The following is a 17,868-nucleotide window of genomic DNA, read 5'->3' on the forward strand; positions in this document are numbered from 1 at the left end:
GACCTCATGAATGTTGGATCTAATGATCTATCTCCTTAATCAATGAAATTTAAGGATAGAAAAAGAAACAGAGGGAATGATGGAGAAGGAAATAGGGCGAATTAGAGTCAAATTAGATACAGAAAGAACTAAAAGAAAGGGAAAGAAAGATTGGATTAAGAGAGAGAAAAGAGAGGCAGAAAGGAAAAGTAATTTAAAAATTTTTAATTTAAAAAACCTCTAGGAACAATTTACTACCTGCAGGAGTGAGACTCCACAGTTTCAATTTTTCCCTTTGTGGGCCTCCAAGGTTGAGTTTTATGTCAGGACCATAAATCACATCATTAACAGGGTCCTTCTGACATGAAATAGCTGCCCTAAATGTCTGCGGTGAGATTCATTTGTATTTACAGCGCAAATCCAACAATTTCTTGACACTCATGGGGAGGTTGACGACAAGCTCCCGTTTTTGTGAGGCTAACAGCAAAGCAGCGCAAATAGTCCAACAATTTCTGGCGATTCGCAACTAGTGGCATATCTCCTCCTTCCCAGAAATTGCTGGGATTTTTACGCATTAATGGGGGGCACTGTGAACTTGCCATTATTTTCCCAGCAATTTCTGGGCCATTTTTTTTCAGCAAATTGTGGCGTAAATTAGTCAATGGAGGATTGGGGAGCACAATGGTCTAACTTATTGCGTTTGGTGCCAATATCACCATTGCAGCGAACTCCAGGCTAAAATTCCTCTCTGACCCCCTGAAGGAATTAGCAAGTCCCAGGAAACCTAAAAAACATACAAAAAAGTACTGGAAAACTGGACCAATTTGAGAAGATGCTTGTTTTTTTGATGAAAATTAATTGAAAATAGTCACAACATAAGACTGGGAAACAATTTGATTTTTATTTAAAAAATCAGGCTTATGTGACTGGCTTATATTGTTGGAAATTTCCTGTCAGATCACTCAAAAACTGGACTAAAACTGGAAACTAAATTAATCTTTTTAATGTAGAGAAAGGTGTCAGTTTGGCTCGGTGGCAGCATTCACACTTCTGAGTCAACAGGTTGTGGGTTCAAGCTCCATGCCAAGGTTTGAGCACATAATCTAGGCTGATGCCTCAGTGTTGTACTGAGGAAGTGCTGCATTGTAGGTATTAAACCAAGACCCTATTTGCCTGCTTAGGTAGATGTAAAAGATCCTATTGCACTATTTGAAGAAAAGCATTGCATTCTGCTAATCATATCTGATTAAGAGTCCTTTATCTGATGAAAAAGTCCCACAAACAGCAAATGAGATACAATTGTGTTTTGCTACAAAACAACAGTTCAAAAATAACAGATGGCTGTGAAGTGCTTTTAGATGTTCTGAATCATGCTATATATATGTAAGTTCTTTCTTAAAACAGTCAGAATCAATGTTCCTGAGGAGCTAAAATGAGGAGTTTAGTGGGAAAGAGGTCGAGGAGCTGGTCCTGTGGCTGAGTTGAAACCTAGAATGGTCAGTATGCACAATTGATTATTTTTCCTTTTTTTAACATTAAAAATGTAAGTGACACACCAAAAGTTGTCCTCCATAGTCATTCTGTTAGCAGAAATTGCACGACCTTTTTTTTTAGTAGGCATGTTGTGTATTTCTAATGGCCCCTTTCCGTTCCCGGTGATCATAAAGGGCATCTTTTACCATCCCTTCCAGTATCTTCACAATAATGGATGTCAGGCTGATAGGCCTGTAGTTCCCCAGCTCTGATTTGTATTTTTACTTTCCTCACTGGAATTCCAGCTGGGCCTCAAGAAGGAGATAGGCACCTGCATTCTCAGGACGTCCAGTCTGGAAAGGTCCATACTTGGCACTGAGAGTCTCCAGAGTCAGGTTAGGTGGACTTACAACGCACTTGTTGTATCTCAGGGACGCTAAAGTTTAAGTACAACAAACTCTTCGATTCCTTGGCGGGAGGGATTCAATCATTTTCTTCGTTGGATAGGCCGGTATTCAGCGAATCATCTTCCCACTGATTTCTCCTGTGGTCTGAAAAGATTGGGGAGAGGGCGGGTTCTGTTAGAGTCAGCGGCTTTGTGATTGGAGGCTGGCCGTGGCCAATGGTCCGGGAGTGTGTTGGGAGGTGGAGGGAGCAGGAGAGGCGGCGGCGGCGCTGGAGATGGCGGGAGTGGGCCTGATGCTGAGGGGTCGCTCAGTTACCCTGAGCAGAGCGGGGATGGCGGCTGTTTGTCGAGCTGCCCGGCCTTTCTGCGCCTTTAGTGGTGACACAAACTGCTACACGTACCGGCTCTCGGACACCCAGCGGCCGATCAGCGCGGGAGGGCCCCGGATTACCGGCAGCCGCACAAGTGCACAGGTAGGGGCAGGGGCAGGGGCACCGCCCGGCCCGGCCCGGCCCGGCCCGGGGAGTGAGTGGTGCGGGTTGAAGGACTTGGTCAGAAGGTTTGTAAAGGGATCCAGGATCTGTGAGGAAGGTCGCTCCGCAAACTGTAATCGGCATCGCGACCTCCTCTCACCTGGAGGAGGTGGGCGGCAAGGTGTGAGGGGCGGTGTGAGGCCCCGCTGGCACCGGTGAACAAATTGATCTTTGGAAAGTTTTAAAGGCAGGAAGGTGAGGAAGGGTAGGAGCACGGAGGTTGCCAGACTGGCTACTGATGGTGGAACGGAGGGAGCCGGGATGAAAAACTATTCCATCGTTATTTGAGTGGAGGATTAGAAAATAATTTTATCTCTTTCCCCCCCCCCCCCCCCCCCGGCCAAGTTATTAAACCTTGGACGGAACCGAAGGCGTAAGACGGAAAAAGATTTCCTAAATAAGGTTGAGTGAGGCTGTGAAGCATTTTAACGGTGATGACTAGTATCTTGAAGTTGAGTTGTTAGGACATGGGTGTATGGACTTAGTGTGGGAGAGAACTTGGCCACAGAGTTATTGATTAGAGAAGTTTGTGGTGAGTGGATGGCCATGAAGAGAATCTTTGAGATTTTAGCTCATGAGGGATGAAGCATGGATAAAGGTTTTGGCAGTAGAGGGAGTGAGGTAAGGGTGTAAAGTGAGTAGTGTTTTGTATGTGGAAGAAGTTGGTCTTGGTGATAAAGAAAGATGTTGGATTTAAGGCTCAGCTCAAGGGCAAACAATGTTAATTTTGCATATTGGTTTTGGGCTAAGAAACTAGTTAAACATTAACCAGCTTTTTCTTCAGGATACTGATCTGTGCATTTCCAGGATAGTTGTATTTTCTGGGTTTTTTGCTAGTAGTATTTTAGTAGTTGTGAACTGAAAACACCTCAATACAGTTATAGATTCCCCCCCCCCCCCAAAAATAGGTGGTTTTTGTGGAAAGAATTTTGAGAACAAAATTGACAGCAGGAAAAGACCAGCTAGTCCACCAAACCTGCCCCACACCACGATGGCTGGACCATCATGGCTAAACACGTCCGTAGTCATGTAATCACATGGGAGAGGCAAGAAACAGAAAAAAAAACAGTGCCAATAAGGGAAAAAAATTTCTCTCTGACTCCCTCAGGTGATCAAAACCAGTCCAGGAGATCACATGGATCAAGTGTTATCTATAAGAACCTAAGCAATAGGAGCAGGAGTAGGTCATATGGCCCCTCGAGCCTGCTCCACCATTCAATAAGATCATGGCTGATTTTCTATCTTAACTTCACTTTCCCATGCTATCCCCATCTCCCTTGATTCCTTTAGTGTCCAAATATCCATCGTTCTCGGTCTTGAATATATTTAACGACTGAGCATCCGCAGCTCTCTGGGGTAGAGAATTCTAAAGATCCACAATCCTCTGAGTGATGAAATTCCTCCTCTCTGTCTTAAATAGCTAATTTAAATGCCTAATCCTGAGACTATGCCCCCTAGTTCTGGACACCTCAGCCAGGGGAAAGAGTCTCTCAGCATCTATCCTGTCAAGCCCTCACAGAATCTTATATGTTTCAATGAGATCACCTCTCATTCTTCTAAACTCCAGAGACTATAGGCCCACTGGTCTCAATCTCTTCTCACAGGACAACCCTCTCATCCTGGGAATCAATGTAGTGAACCTTTGTTCACTCCCTTCTAAGGCAAGTATATCCTTGCTCAGGTAAAGAGACCAAAACTGTACACAGTACTCCAGGTGTGGTCTCACCAAAGCCCTATATAATTGCAGCAAGACTTCCCCACTCTTCTTCTCCAAGTCCCTTGCAGTAAATGCCAACTTACCATTTGCTTTCCTAATTGCTTGCTGTACCTGCATGTTAACTTTCTGTGATTCGTGTACAAGAACACCCAAATCTTTCTGAATACCAACATTTCTTAGTTTCTCACCTTTTAAAAAATATTCTGCTTTTCTATTCTTCCTACCGAAGTGGATAACTTCATATTTCCCCACATGATACCCAATCTGTCTATATCCTTTTGCAGCCTCTTTGTGTCGTCCTCAAAACTTACTTTCCCACCTAGCTTTGTATCGTCAGCAAACTTAGATATATTCTTAAAATTTGTTCATGGGATGTGGGCATCACTGGTGAGGCCAGCATTTATTGCCCGTCCCTAATTGCCCTTGAGAAGGTGGTGGTGAGCTGCCGCCTTGAAATTACACTCGGTCCCCTCATCTAAGTGATTGATATAGATTGTAAACAGCTGAGGCCCAAGCACTGATCCTTGTGGCACCCCACTAGTTACAACTTGCCAACCTGAAAATGACCCGTTTATTCCAACTCAGTTTTCTTTCTGTCACTCAATCCATGCTAATCTATTACCCCCAATCCCATGAGCCCTAATCTTGTGTAACAACTTCTTGTATGGCACCTTATCGAATGCCTTTTAAAAAAAAAAAAATCCAAATATACTACATCCACTGGTTCCCCCTTATCGACCCTGCTAGTTACACTCTCAAGCAAACTCTAATAGATTTGTCAATCATGATTTCCCTTTCATAAAACTGTGTTGACTCTGCCTAATCATTATGATTTTCTAAGTGCCCTGTTACCACATCCCTAATAATAGATTCTAGCATTTTCCCTACTTCTGATGTCAGGCTAACTGGCCTATAGTTCCCTGTTTTCTCTCTCCTTTCTTGAATAGCGGGGTTACATTTGCTACCTTCCAATCGATAGGGGACCTTTCCAGGATCAAGGGAATTGTAGAAGATCAAAACCAATGCATCCACTATCTCTGCAGCCACCTTTTTTAAAACCCTAGAATGTAGGCTATCAGGTCCAGGGGATTTGTTGGCTTTTAATCTCATTAATTTCTCCAGTACTATTTCTTTAATAATTTAAGTTCCTCACTCTCATTAGACCCTTGGTTCCCCATTATTTCCAGTTTCTTTTTTGTGTCTTCTACTATGAAGACAGATACAAAATATTTGTTTAATGTCTCTGCCATTTCCTTATTCCCCGTTATAATTTCTCCTGTCTCTGTCTCTAAGTGACCCACATTTACTTTCGGTAATCTTTTTACATACTTGTAGAAGCTCTTACAATCTTTTTATATTTCTCGCTAGTTTTCTCTCATTCTATTTTCTCCCTCTGTCAATTTCTTGGTCATCCTTGGCTGATTTCTAAATCCCTCCCAATCCTCTGGCTTCCTACTGTTTTTGGCAATATTGTATGCCTCTTTTAATCTAATACAATCCTTAACTTCTCCAGTTAGCCAAGTTGGAACACTTTTCCTTTGGAGTTTTTATTCCTCTAGGGAATGTATATTTGTTGAGAATTATTAATTATTTCTTTAAATGTTCGCCATTGCTTATCTACCATCCTATCTTTTAATCTAATTTCCCATCTACCTTAGCCAACTGGCCCCTCATACCTACATAATTGGCTTTGTTTAAATTTAAGACCCTAGTTTCAGTCTTAACTACGTCACTCTCAAACTCAATATGAAATTCTTCATATGATCATTCTACCCCATTTACTATAAGATTACTAATTAACCCTGTCTCATTACATAATATTAGATCTAAAATAGCCTGTTCCCTAGTTAGTTCCTTGACATATTGTTCTTAAACTGTCTCGAATGCATTATGTGAACTCGTCCTCCAAACTACTTTTGCCAGTTTGGTTTGCCCAGTCTGCATGAAGGTTAAAGTCCCCCACGATTATTGCATTATCCTTGTTACATCCTCCTCTAATTTCTTGATTTATATTCTGGCCAACACCATAACCACTGTTAGGGGGCCTATAAACTACTCTCACCCCTTGTTATTTCTTAGCTTCACCCATACTGATTCTACATCTTGATTTTCTGAGCCAAGATCCTTTCCCAGTGCTGTCTTTATCGCATCTTTTAAAAACACTTACCTTCTATATTATGCGATCTCTGCCCCAGTCAGGAACCGGTCCAGCTCCCTCTTGAAGGCATGCGGAGAGTCAGCACCCACCACACCAGCCGACAATGTATTCCAGCGGCGCGCAATTCTCTGGGAAAAGAAGAACTGCCTAACATCCAGTCTATTTCTACTCTTCTATAGTTTAAACTCATGTCCCTTGGTCTTCCCCCAATCTGTTAAACTGGAATAATCTATCAATAGGGATGCTATCCAGCCCTTTAATTATTATATCGACCTCTAAGTCTACACTGCTCTAAAGTAAATAGACCAAGGTCCTTGAGCCTATCTGAATAGCCAGAGGTTCTTTAAGCTACGAATCATTCCTATGGCTCTCCTCTGGACCTTTTCCAAGGCCACAATATCACCCACCATGTGGGGGGACCAAAACTGGGCACAGTACTCTAGATATGGTCTGACCAGCCACCTGTGTAGTGTCAAAATGGTGTCTGTTGATTTATACTGAATATAAATCAACTGAATGGTTCTATTAATACAACCCAGTACCTTGTTAGCTTTAGCTACAGTTTCTCTACATTGGTTATGAACCTTTAGTGATCTGTGCACAATAACACCAGGATCCTTTTGTCGCTCAACCTCTTTCCATATTCTCTGCAAGTGATACTTGTATTCTGTGTTGGTCCTACCAACAAGCATGACACTACATTTACCTAAATCAAATGCCATACCTTATCAAAGGCTTTCTGAAAGTCCAGGTAGACAATGTCTACTGGATTATGCTCATCCGCTACCCGAGTGACTTCCTCAAAAAACTCGATTGAATTTGTTGGGCACGATCTTTTTTTTGGAAGCCATGTTGTGTATTTCTAATGGCCCCTTCCCTTTCCCATTGATCATAAAGGACATCTCTTACGATCCCTTCTAGTATCTTCCCAATAATTGGTGTCAGGCTGATAGGCCTGTAGTTCCCTGGCTCTGATTTGTCCCCTTTTTTGAAAATAGGAACTACATGAGCTAACTTCCAGTCTAAGGGAACTATCCCTGACTCTATTGAACTATTAAATATACGGGCAAGGGGCTCACAGAGCACCTGTCCCATCTGTTTAATCGTCGATGGATGAATATTATTCAGACCTGGAGCCCTATCAATTTTGAGTTTTCCTAACCCAATGTAGGAGTAGGAGTAGGCCATTTAGCCCCTCGAACCTGTTCCGCTATTGGTGGAGATCACGGCTGATATGTGACCTGAGTCCATATACCTGCCATAGCCCCATATCCCTTGATACCTTTGGTTAACAAAAATCTATCAATCTCAGATTTAAAATCTAACAGTTGAGCTAGCATCAACTGCTGTTTGTGGAAAAGAATTCCAAACTTCCACCACCCTTTGCGTGTAGAAGTGTTTCCTAACTTCACTCTTGAAAGTCCTGGCTCTAATTTTTCGGCTCTATCCCCATGGCTAACCAAGATGACGTTACTATCTATTTTAATAATGCTATTCAATACTAAAAACTCCTCATCTGGAATATAAGCATAGTCTATAGGAGTATAGACTGATGCAAAATAGTCGTTTAACAACTCCGCCATAACCTGAGAATCAGTTTGAATCTGCCCAACAGTATCCTTTAGTTGGCACTATATGGTCCTTTATGGTCTTCTGACTACTGATGGCTTTTGCTATTACTGGCACAATTACGCACCATCATCTTTTGCAGAGATCTTATGGCTGTTTTTGTCTTCCTTGATTGCATGCGATACTTTTCCCAAGTTCATTTTGGGGTCAATTAACACCTTTTTAAAAGGGAGGTAGAATGATATCTGTTGAGATGAGGGATTGCGGGTAATAGAGATATTAAAAGCACTGCTTGATTTTTCTTGAAGGTAGTGATAAGGAGCTTGCATTTCTTAAAAGTAGTGGTGGTGATGGAAATCCATGATCGAATAGTCATACAAGGACTCTGAATGGGGTGGATGTGATGGGCCAAATGGTGTTTTGTTTTTGGACTTAACAATCTGGAAATTCCTAGGGCAGCCCTCTAGGGGTGGATTAAGGGCTAAGTGGAACTTCTGTCTGTCTCCTGAATGTATCTGACTGCTTGAGGTCACCAAGTGACGTGGCATCAATTGGGTCACTGTTGGCCAGAGTTTCAAAATTTGGAAACCGTAAACCCTGACTCTTTTAATTTTGCTGCTTTCTCAACAGCAGACAGTCACTGCGCTTGATTGTCACTTAACTGACATTTTACGCACCTGTGCGCCCTGCTGTCCCCTGTATCTGATCCTGGCAACCTTCATGTGCCTGCATGATGCAGGCGACATTAGCATTGGTCCTACAGAAGTAATTCCAGCAGATGTCATTCCACCAGTCCTGTTTCTTTTGGTAATGACTGTCTGGAGGAGTGAGGATGCAAGAAGCACCCACCCCCATTATAGTAGAATTTGGGAGTGCACAGAAAAGAGTAGAGATCTATGTAATCGGTTCCCATAGTGAATTCCTCCCTGGTTGCCCAGGAAACAGTGACTGCTGCCAGGAATTTCAAGGCTTATTTATTTGCAGTGATGAATTTAAAACACACGCTTTGAATTCCGTCTAACTCACAACACCAGTCTTCAATAAACCGTTCGTTCATACTATGTAATTTGTATTAACATTTTTAAATTCCTTAATTTATATGTTAATATATGAACATAAAAGGGTTCATGAATCAGATTTTATATTTGTGTACAGATAAACATAGGAATTGCTAGACGAAAAAAGACCATCCATCAAGTTTGCCTTCTACCGACCTAGTAGTTACAACGATAATAATTGTTGACTAATCATAGCAATCAAAGAATTTGTAATGTTTACAGTTTGCCAACATAGAGAACCAGTGGAACAAATACATAATTCTCTGAAAGGGCAAGATAAATAATACTTTTTTAGAAAAAAAGCCAATACCGTTTTGGGTTATAAATTGGAACATAGAGTACAAAAATAAACAGGTAATAAATTTATGCAAAACAATGGTGAGGCCACGTTGGAGTAGTGTACAGTTTTGGGTGTCCACTGTAGAAAGGGCATTAAAGCCTTGGAGACAGTACAGTGTAGATTCACCAGGATGATACCAGGGATGACAAACTATTATGAGGAGACATTTGAGAAAGTGGTACTGTTTCATACTTGAGCACAGCTGAATAAGAGGATATTTAACAGATGCTTCTAAAGTAATGAAGGGTTTTGAATAGGGAAACCTATTCCCTCTAGTTGGGGAGTTGGTGACGAGGGGTCATTAATGTAAAATTGTCACTGGGAGAGGGGTTAGGAGAAAGTTCTATATATAAAAGCTTGTTTGACCTTTGTCACAGGGAGTGGTTGAGGCAGAGACTATTGTATCTTTCAAGGGAAAATGGATAATATTTGAAGCAAAGGGCTGTGGGGAGAGTACAGGGCAGTAGGATTAGTTTTAGATTGCTGTAGCAAAGAGCTGAAAGGCCTCCTGTGTTGTAAATATCTGTGCTAGTGATGTAGCCTAATAAGTGCATCACAAGATGCATATTACAATATCATTAAAATGCATTGGCTTAATTAGTATTTTTCCTGTGGTATATTGGTACCAATATCCTAAATAAACTAGTCACAATTGATCTCTGAAATGTTCCTAGTGCTGAACTAAGAAGATTTTAATGCAGATCAGGAGAGGTTGGGATTGGAAGTTATTTGAGATTCGTACTAGAGCAGGAGCTGAAAGGAGACATAGCAACCTCACTCAAAGATTGGTGCAGTAAGATGTACTATTGAAGATGAGAACATATTAAGTTATATTAAGGCAGAAGAAAGGACGCTTTGTTGTACATCTGACCTGGGAATGTTTGACGCTGACAGTGGGGGAGAAATGTTTTTTTTTAAAGTTTCAATCCCAAGCACGTGCATCCCTCAGCTAGATGAGGAGCAGAAGTAAAACTGATGATGAGGTGCTAGTGACCGAGATTTTAGTATCTGAACTCCTTTATTGAAGCTAAAGACTTATTACTTGTTTCTAGTTGTCCAATTCTGTACAGATACTACAAGCACTTTTCTTGTGTGTGCAGATTAATCTTCCATTCAGTCAACTTTTTCGCTGCTTTTGCTCAGCTGGAAACACTGTGGAGGGGCGATTGATTTACGCTGGAAACTTGGCCAGGGTAGTACTTGGTAAGAGATAAAATCCTTTTGTTCATTGTTTGGATAAGTGCTGCCAGAATTGGAGGAAGAGACGAGAAATATGTCTGAATTCATGTTCTAACCTTTGCCTGAGGAAGAAAATTTTCAAGGACAATATGCTAGATGTAATTTTTTCCAAGCATGTAAAATCTTCCTTGCACCATTTAATATTTTTTAATTATAAAGTACTTAAATGTTCTGTAAATGTGAAACATTATGGTGGGTCAAAATGGTTCATTGTGTTCACGGGGAAATTTGTTTTTAGCATTATATCCATATATCCTTTCTATATTACTTTTAAAGTTAAAACTTTTTTGATTATGAAATTAGCATTTTTTTCTTATGTCAAATACCTCTAAATTTCATTTTACAGGGGTGAAATTCTTCTCCTACTCCACCAGTATTTTCAGCTTCTGTATGATGCCTTATATCCTCCTGCAGTCTGGCCTTGGAATTCAGAGCCCCGCATTACAAATAGCTTTCTGTGGCATAATAGGATTCTTCACTTTTTTAAGTCCTATGGTATTGCACCTCCTCACCAAAGGTTACGTGGTTCGTCTCTATCATGATGCAGAAACTGACAACTACACAGCAGTCACGTACAATGTTCTCCTCCAGCAGAAGAAAACTGTTTTCCATCAAAAGGATGTGAAAGTTCCAGGAGTCAGCAAGATGTTCACCACATTCTATGCAAACAAAAAGTCACTGCTAGTAAATCCGATACTTTTCTGGCATCCAAATGACTATAGTCACCTAATGGGTTATGATCAGCCCTTTTCCTTTAATTTGGATGAACTAAAAAAGTAACAAGAGGAGGAGGAAGAAATGAACATGAGGAGGAGGTTACTTCTACAGTTTTAGTTTATACCGTAAAACTCGTTTCCTTGATCTTCATTGGCAGTAGTAAGCTCAGTGCTCCTTTTAATTTTATGCACTTTTTGGTTAAACAAAAGTAACTCTTTATGTGCTAAAACAAAGAGGAAAAATACTGCAGATGCTGGAAATCTGAAATAAAATCAGACAATGTTGGAACACTCAGCAGGTCAGGCAGCATCTGTGGGGATGGTTGGTTGATGTTTCAGGTTTATGACCCTTCATCAGAACCCTTGCTGAGGACAGATCTGGGTGTCCTGCTGAGTGTTTCCAACATTTTCTGTTTTTATTCCTGCTATGTATTGTTGTGCTAATACATTATTTACAAATTAATTTTAGTATTTTCTTTCCTGTGTAAACTGTACCCATTTGAAGCTGTCCAGTAGAGAGTGCTTGCGGTCATTGAGAGCTGACTACTCTCCTCTCCAACTTTCATTTCCTCATGCTGACCGTGAATAAGCTGCGATCGAGAGGGCAATCAACCAAACTGCCATTGTTGCTTTGAACTAGTTGGTGGAGGATGTGATAGCAACCTGGTGATGACCCTCTATCTCGCGTCCTTTGCTTTTATAAGGCAGCGCCTGGTGGAGAACAGGAATATAGTGACATGGAATATCAAATCTGTGTCCCACTGCTCCCATGATACAATGTGTTTCAAATCATTTTGCCACTCCATTTTATTTGCTTCTCTTTCCCATTTTTAGTGATTGGGAACTCCACTTGGGTGTGAGCCTCAGACCTACAAGCTTGTGACAAAGATGGCACCCTAATTTGCTGACCAATGGGACACTAAGAAATTGCTGTTCAATGCATCAAAGAAACATCCTTCGTTGGCTTTCATAAACTGTTGGAAATGGACTATACATATTTCTAAAATACCCTGTTTGTGCAAAAAGAATTTTCCAGTTTCTGTAAAATATTTGCTTGAATGACATATGATTGGGTAGAGAAAAAGTGCAATTTTTTCTATTGTACAGCCATCCTCTTCAATTTTATTTTCCTGAAGGTGAAGTTTTAGATATACACAAGTGTAGCAGGTAGTCTTCACTTTATTAAATCCAATTTGGGGTAACAAAAGAGATGCATCATAAACAAGTTTTTAAAATCTCTTGTCTTTTTTTAACTAAATGAACAACTATGATAATATCTGTGCGTGCTGACAAGCTAGTTTCCATTGACTTAAATTTTACTGGTGATTTGTTCCTTAAATGTATGAACATATGAAAATGACGGACAGGAAAAGACCAACTGGTCCTTCAAACCTTTCCCATAGTTTCATAGTGAATTTTATGCACACCATATCTTACATTCACACCAGCATAGGAAGGAACACAGGAACAGGAGTCGGCCATTCAGCCTCTCGAGCCTGTTCTACCATTCAGTTGGATCATGGCTGATCTGTATCTTAACCCCATCTACCTGCCTTAGTTCCGTAACCCTTAATACCTTTTCCGAACAAAAATCTTATCAGTCTCAGTTTTGAAATTTTCAATTGACCTAGCCTCAACAGCTTTTGGGGGAAGAGAATTTCAGATTTCCACTACCCTTTGTGTAAAGTACCTCCTGACATCTCCCTTGAATGGCCTAGCTCTAACGTTAAGGTTATGCCCCCTTGTTCTGGTATCTCCCAGCAGAGGAAATAGTTCTTATCTACCCTATCAAATCCTTTAATCATCCTAAACACCTCAATTAGATTAATCTTCTACATTCAAGGGAACACAAGCCTAGTTTATGCAACCTATCCTCATAATTTAGCCCTGGTATCATTCTGGTGAATCTGCACTGCATGCCCTCCAAGGCCAATATATTCTTCCTGAGGTGTGGTACCCAGAATTGAATGTAGTATTCCAGATGGGGTGTAACCAGAGCTCTGTACAGCTATAATCTAACTTCCAGCCCTCTTGCGATAAAGGCCAACATTCCATTGGCCTTTTAAATTACTTGTACTTGTCCACTAGCTTTGTGATTTCTGTACTTAGACCCCCTAAATATCTCTGCTCATTCACAGTTCCTAGCTCCTCACCATTTAGAAAATACTCTGATCTATCTTTCTTAGGTCCAAAATGGATGACCTCACATTTTCCCCACATTGAACTTCATCTGCCACAGTTTTGCCCACTCAATCTATCAATGTCCCTTTGCAACTTTCTGCTCCCATCTACACTACTGTGCTACCTAACTTAATGTCGTCAACGAACTTAGATACGCGGCTCTGTATTCCTTCATCCAAGTCACCTAATAAATATAGTGAAAATCTGCAGCCCTATAACAGATCCCTGGGGGACACCACTAGTCATATCCTGCCAATTTGAGTACATACTATTATCCCTACTCCCTGTCTCCTACCTCGTAACCAATTCCCTATCCAAGCCAATAGGTTGCCTCCAATTCCAAGCGCTCTTATTTTTGTTAACAGTCTTATGTGGAACTTTGTCAAATGCCTTCTGGAAGTTCATTTAAATAATATCCATAGACACGCCCTTATCTATCATGTTAGTTACCTCAAAAAATTCAACTAGGTTCCTTAGACATGACTTACCCTTTACAAATCCACACTGGCTCTCTGATCAGCTCATATCAATCCAAATGCTCAGTCACTCTGCTAATAACAAATTCTAGTGGAGAGCCATGCAATCTCCTGGGAGAGCCAAAAAAATCAGAAAAAACACTAGGCTGATTTAGGGAGATAAACTCTGGGGAAATTCCTCTCCAACCCCATTGCTATATCATTCAAGCCAATATTTTACAGAAACTGGAAAATTCTTTTTGGATGAACAGGATACTTTAGAAATATGCAGAGATCATTTCTGATTAACAGTTTGTGAATGCCAATGAATAGATATCTGTTTGACATACTGAGAGGCAATTTGTTACGGTGTCTCATTTGATGTAGGTCTGGTGATTACCCATTCTCAAGTCTACATGAATCTTGCTATTAAGACCATGCTAGGTTCTGTGGGAGAATGGCTTGGTGGCCATGACTATTTCCCCTCCAAGCAGGAAAGTACTTTGCTTCCTGTTCGCACCTCTGCATTGTATCATAGCTGTGCTGCTACTTTTTTCCTTTCGATTAGGCGCTATACAACCTTCCGGACTCAACATTGATTTCAATGACTTCAGATTATAATCTCTGCTCCTATTTTTTGGACAGCTAGTGCTGGTAATAGTTCTGTTGTTGGCATTTACAGCTCCTCTAGACTCATCTTTTGTTTCTTGTCTCATTACCACCCTCCTTGCTTTGCACCATCATCATTTTTGTTATTTAAATACTCCTGCCCTCCACCCTATCACAGACCTTCCCTTTTGTTTTTTCCTCCCCCCTCCCGCTTGCCTGGCTCTGTACTTGCTTTAAAAACTGCTTAATCTTTAACTTCTTTCAGTTCTGATGAAAGGTGAACAACCTGAAATGTTAACTCTGTTTCTTTCTCCACAGATGCTGGCTGATTTGCAGCATTTTCTGTTTTCATTTTTTTCCTTTCTTAGGTTTTCTATTTTTAAAAAAATGGAACAAGCTCTCCTGAAAGCATCCATCAGTTTTTGGAGCAGGAACTTTTAAGACATTGTTGGGGAAAGGAGGAAATCTCTTAATTTATTGCAAATATTTGATGGAGATTTGAAGAAAGCACATTTTTTGGCTGCAGATGGTACATCATAAGCAGAGCAATTAGCTTCTGTGGCGGGGGTATGGAGATAGGGAATCTGGTATCTCCAGCCTGTCCTCTTTTGGAAACTCCATATTGGGCTCTTCATGAAACCAATATAAATGAAGATTTTTGCATTTATCTAAATCAGCGATGGTGTTGGCCACAGTGATACCTTCCTTGTTGAACATTGTACACTCGTTTCCAATTAAAAATGTCAGCAATTTAATAACATAGATCATGAATTGAAAAAGCCAAATGTGTTTTAAGATATTTACAACAAGACCTGAGTGAACTAACAGAAACTCAATATTGTGACCAGTAGTTATGGATTTGTTCTTGACTTGCTTGTGCTACTAGTTGTGAACTTAGCAAGCTTTATGTGATGGTGCTTGAGGTTAGTGGCAGTTGTTAAATAGTTTGATGTACTCAGCTACTAGTCATTATACTATATGCTAAATCAATGTGTTGAATAGTGAAGGTAAGCACTGGAATGTTGACCCTATTGTGAAATATTTATGGTCTTAAGTCTGCACTGCTACATTTGAAGCATTTTTCAGTGTATTGCCACTAGGTGGTGAAAACACATTGTAATTAGCTCTAATGTTTCCCATTAAATACTGACAACACTTTAAATTGTAGACCACTTTATTTTAAACATTATAATCATATAAAATACTGTACATTACATCTCAGTAACCTGCTGAAAAAAAGCATATTGTTAAACTACAGTACCTGTCTAGTGATGCTCAAGTTGATCATTAATTGCTGTTTTACCTTTACACCCATTTCCTTTTGTTCATCTTACTGATATATTACCATATCAAAGGAACACATCACGTGACTGAAAAAAAATATGGAGTTGAAGCCCTGACTCTTCTGGTTTCCTAAACATTGGGACTGCATTAATAGTAAATTCTACTAGGTACCAAACATTCAGATAACTAATAGTAATTCTGCTAGAGCAAGAACACGAGTCTGAAAACTCCATTTAAAAATCCTCAATTACATTTTAGCTGGTTTATGCAAACTAAATCCCCAACTCCCATGAACATTCTAGTGAATAATAGTGCTAATCATGCATCCATTGTATAGCATATCATTTCTGCTTTTTACCCCACACGTTACACTTGATGTGAAAGTCAGTGAAATTGCAATGTGCAAGTAATTTTTACATATGGCAAACTACTGCTGAATTCATTGTAATTATAGATTTGTTTAATACTAAAGACACACAGCATGAATTTAAAACAATTTATATATTTGTATACCATGCCCTTATATGGCCTATTAATATATTTGTGTTAATTGATCCTCCCATGATGTTGGCAAGTCAGAGAATGTGCTGCTTTATGATTTGTAACCTGTTATTTGGGACACTTACATGGCAATTGAATGTAATAAAAATGCTTTCATTTAAAGTAGTCTGGGAACATTAGTTTTTTCTGTTTCAAATTATGTGATCAGTAATTTTGTGGGAATTATAAATCAGTAGCTTTGATAGTTATATATATCTGTTTACTTATGCAGTCCATTTTATGTCTTTTTTAAAAGTCCAGGGTCCATAAGGAGATGATCGGGGAAATGTTGCACATAGGTAGGGAGCTTGTGGATGTACCAAAGAGGTGATGGGGTGATGTGGTTTGGTAATGTTGGGAGGATGGTGGAGTAATCGGGCAGGTGTTGCTGTGTTGAGGGTGATGTTCTTGGGTGTCAGATTAGTGGGATGGGGAGTTCCAGTGTCTGAATACTGGGATTGATCTATTGCGAATGTGAAAATGTTGGGAGTCTAGTGGTGGGTGTTGGAAGGCACTCTCTGGTGTGGGAGCAGTGGGATGATGGTGGGGTGTGGGAGTATTGAGGAGGGAAGTTGCTGCATGTGGGTACTGGGGGGACATCCCAGGAGTGTGAGGTGGGTTGTGGGGTGCTATTTGTGAAAAGCCTCCTGCACCTGGGAACTGGCTAACTTCTTTAAGATGATTACTGTTATCTATGATTATAGGAACAAGAATAGGCCATTCAGCCCATTGAGCTTGCTCCGCCATTCAGTTAGATCATGGCTGATCTGCACATTAACTGCCCCGTTTTGCTTCATATCCCTTGATGCCCTTACCTAACAATCTATCCATCTCAGTCTTGAAAGCTCCAATTATCCTAGGATCCATAGCCTTTTGGGGGACAGAGTTCCAGATTTCTCCTACCATTTGTGTGAAAAAGCTCTTTCTGATTTCGCTTCTGAAAAGTTGAGGCCCCAGAACACATCCCGGGGGAACATCACTTGTTACATCCCGCTAGTCAGAGTACGTATGCTTTATCCTCACTATCTCCTACACCTCAACCAATTTCCAACCCAAGTCAAAAGACTACCTCTCATTTTTGCTGCTAATCTCGTGTGGAACCTTATTGAATGCCTTCTGGAAGTGCATATTGATAAAATCCATAGACTCTCCCTTATCCAGTGACTTCTTCAAAAAATAAAAAATTCAACTAGATTAGTCAGGCATGATTCAACCTTAATAAAGCCATCCTGGCTAAGATCATCTCATATTTGTTCAAGTGCTCAGTCACTCTATCCCTAAAAACAGATTCTAGTAGCTTCCCTCAACTGATGTTAAACTGACAGATCTGTAGTTACCTGGTTTCTCTCTCTCTCACCCTTAATGGAGTGACATTAGAAAATTTCCAATCTAACAACACAATTCCTGAATCAAGAGAGCTTTGAAAGATTTATGACTAAGGCTTCTGCAATTTCCTCACTGACTTCTTTTAATACCATGGGGTGGAAACCGTCCTGGAGATTTATCTATCTTAAGTTCCATTATTTTCTCCATTACCATTATTTTACTTGTATTGAATCCACTAAGTTCCTCCCCTTGATTTATTTTTAGTTTCCTTTCGATCATTAGTAT

The 17,868-nt window shown here is 40.3% G+C and overlaps 1 protein-coding gene across 2 annotated transcripts; it reads left to right on the plus strand.

Annotated features, from left to right (window-relative positions):
• Nucleotides 1-2,102: 2,102 nt before the first annotated feature.
• On the plus strand, nt 2,103-16,380 carry tmem70 (transmembrane protein 70). 2 transcript variants are annotated; one of them, XR_010961547.1, is made up of 4 exons: nt 2,103-2,331; nt 10,334-10,436; nt 10,819-11,348; nt 14,752-16,380. XR_010961547.1 is itself a non-coding variant. In XM_067980475.1 (3 exons), exons 1-3 carry the CDS (start codon nt 2,134-2,136, stop codon nt 11,250-11,252), a joined length of 735 nt encoding a protein of 244 aa, XP_067836576.1. In that variant the 5' UTR covers nt 2,103-2,133; the 3' UTR covers nt 11,253-16,380. The 2 variants fall into 2 exon arrangements, 1 of the variants encoding a protein (XP_067836576.1); XM_067980475.1 differs by having other exon boundaries at nt 10,819-16,380.
• The last annotated feature ends 1,488 nt before the right edge of the window (nt 16,381-17,868 follow it).

This window comes from Heptranchias perlo, chromosome 3, assembly GCF_035084215.1.
Source record: "Heptranchias perlo isolate sHepPer1 chromosome 3, sHepPer1.hap1, whole genome shotgun sequence".
NCBI lineage: Eukaryota > Metazoa > Chordata > Chondrichthyes > Hexanchiformes > Hexanchidae > Heptranchias > Heptranchias perlo.

What these genes read in the sequence shown, in the direction of transcription:
- tmem70 (XM_067980475.1), top strand. Translation starts at nt 2,134, where the DNA reads ATGGCGGGAGTGGGCCTGATGCTGAGGGGTCGCTCAGTTACCCTGAGC. An exon ending in GCAGCCGCACAAGTGCACAG is followed by an intron (nt 2,332 to 10,333) that starts GTAGGGGCAGGG and finishes TTGTGTGTGCAG; the next exon opens with ATTAATCTTCCATTCAGTCA. An exon ending in CTTGGCCAGGGTAGTACTTG is followed by an intron (nt 10,437 to 10,818) that starts GTAAGAGATAAA and finishes TTCATTTTACAG; the next exon opens with GGGTGAAATTCTTCTCCTAC.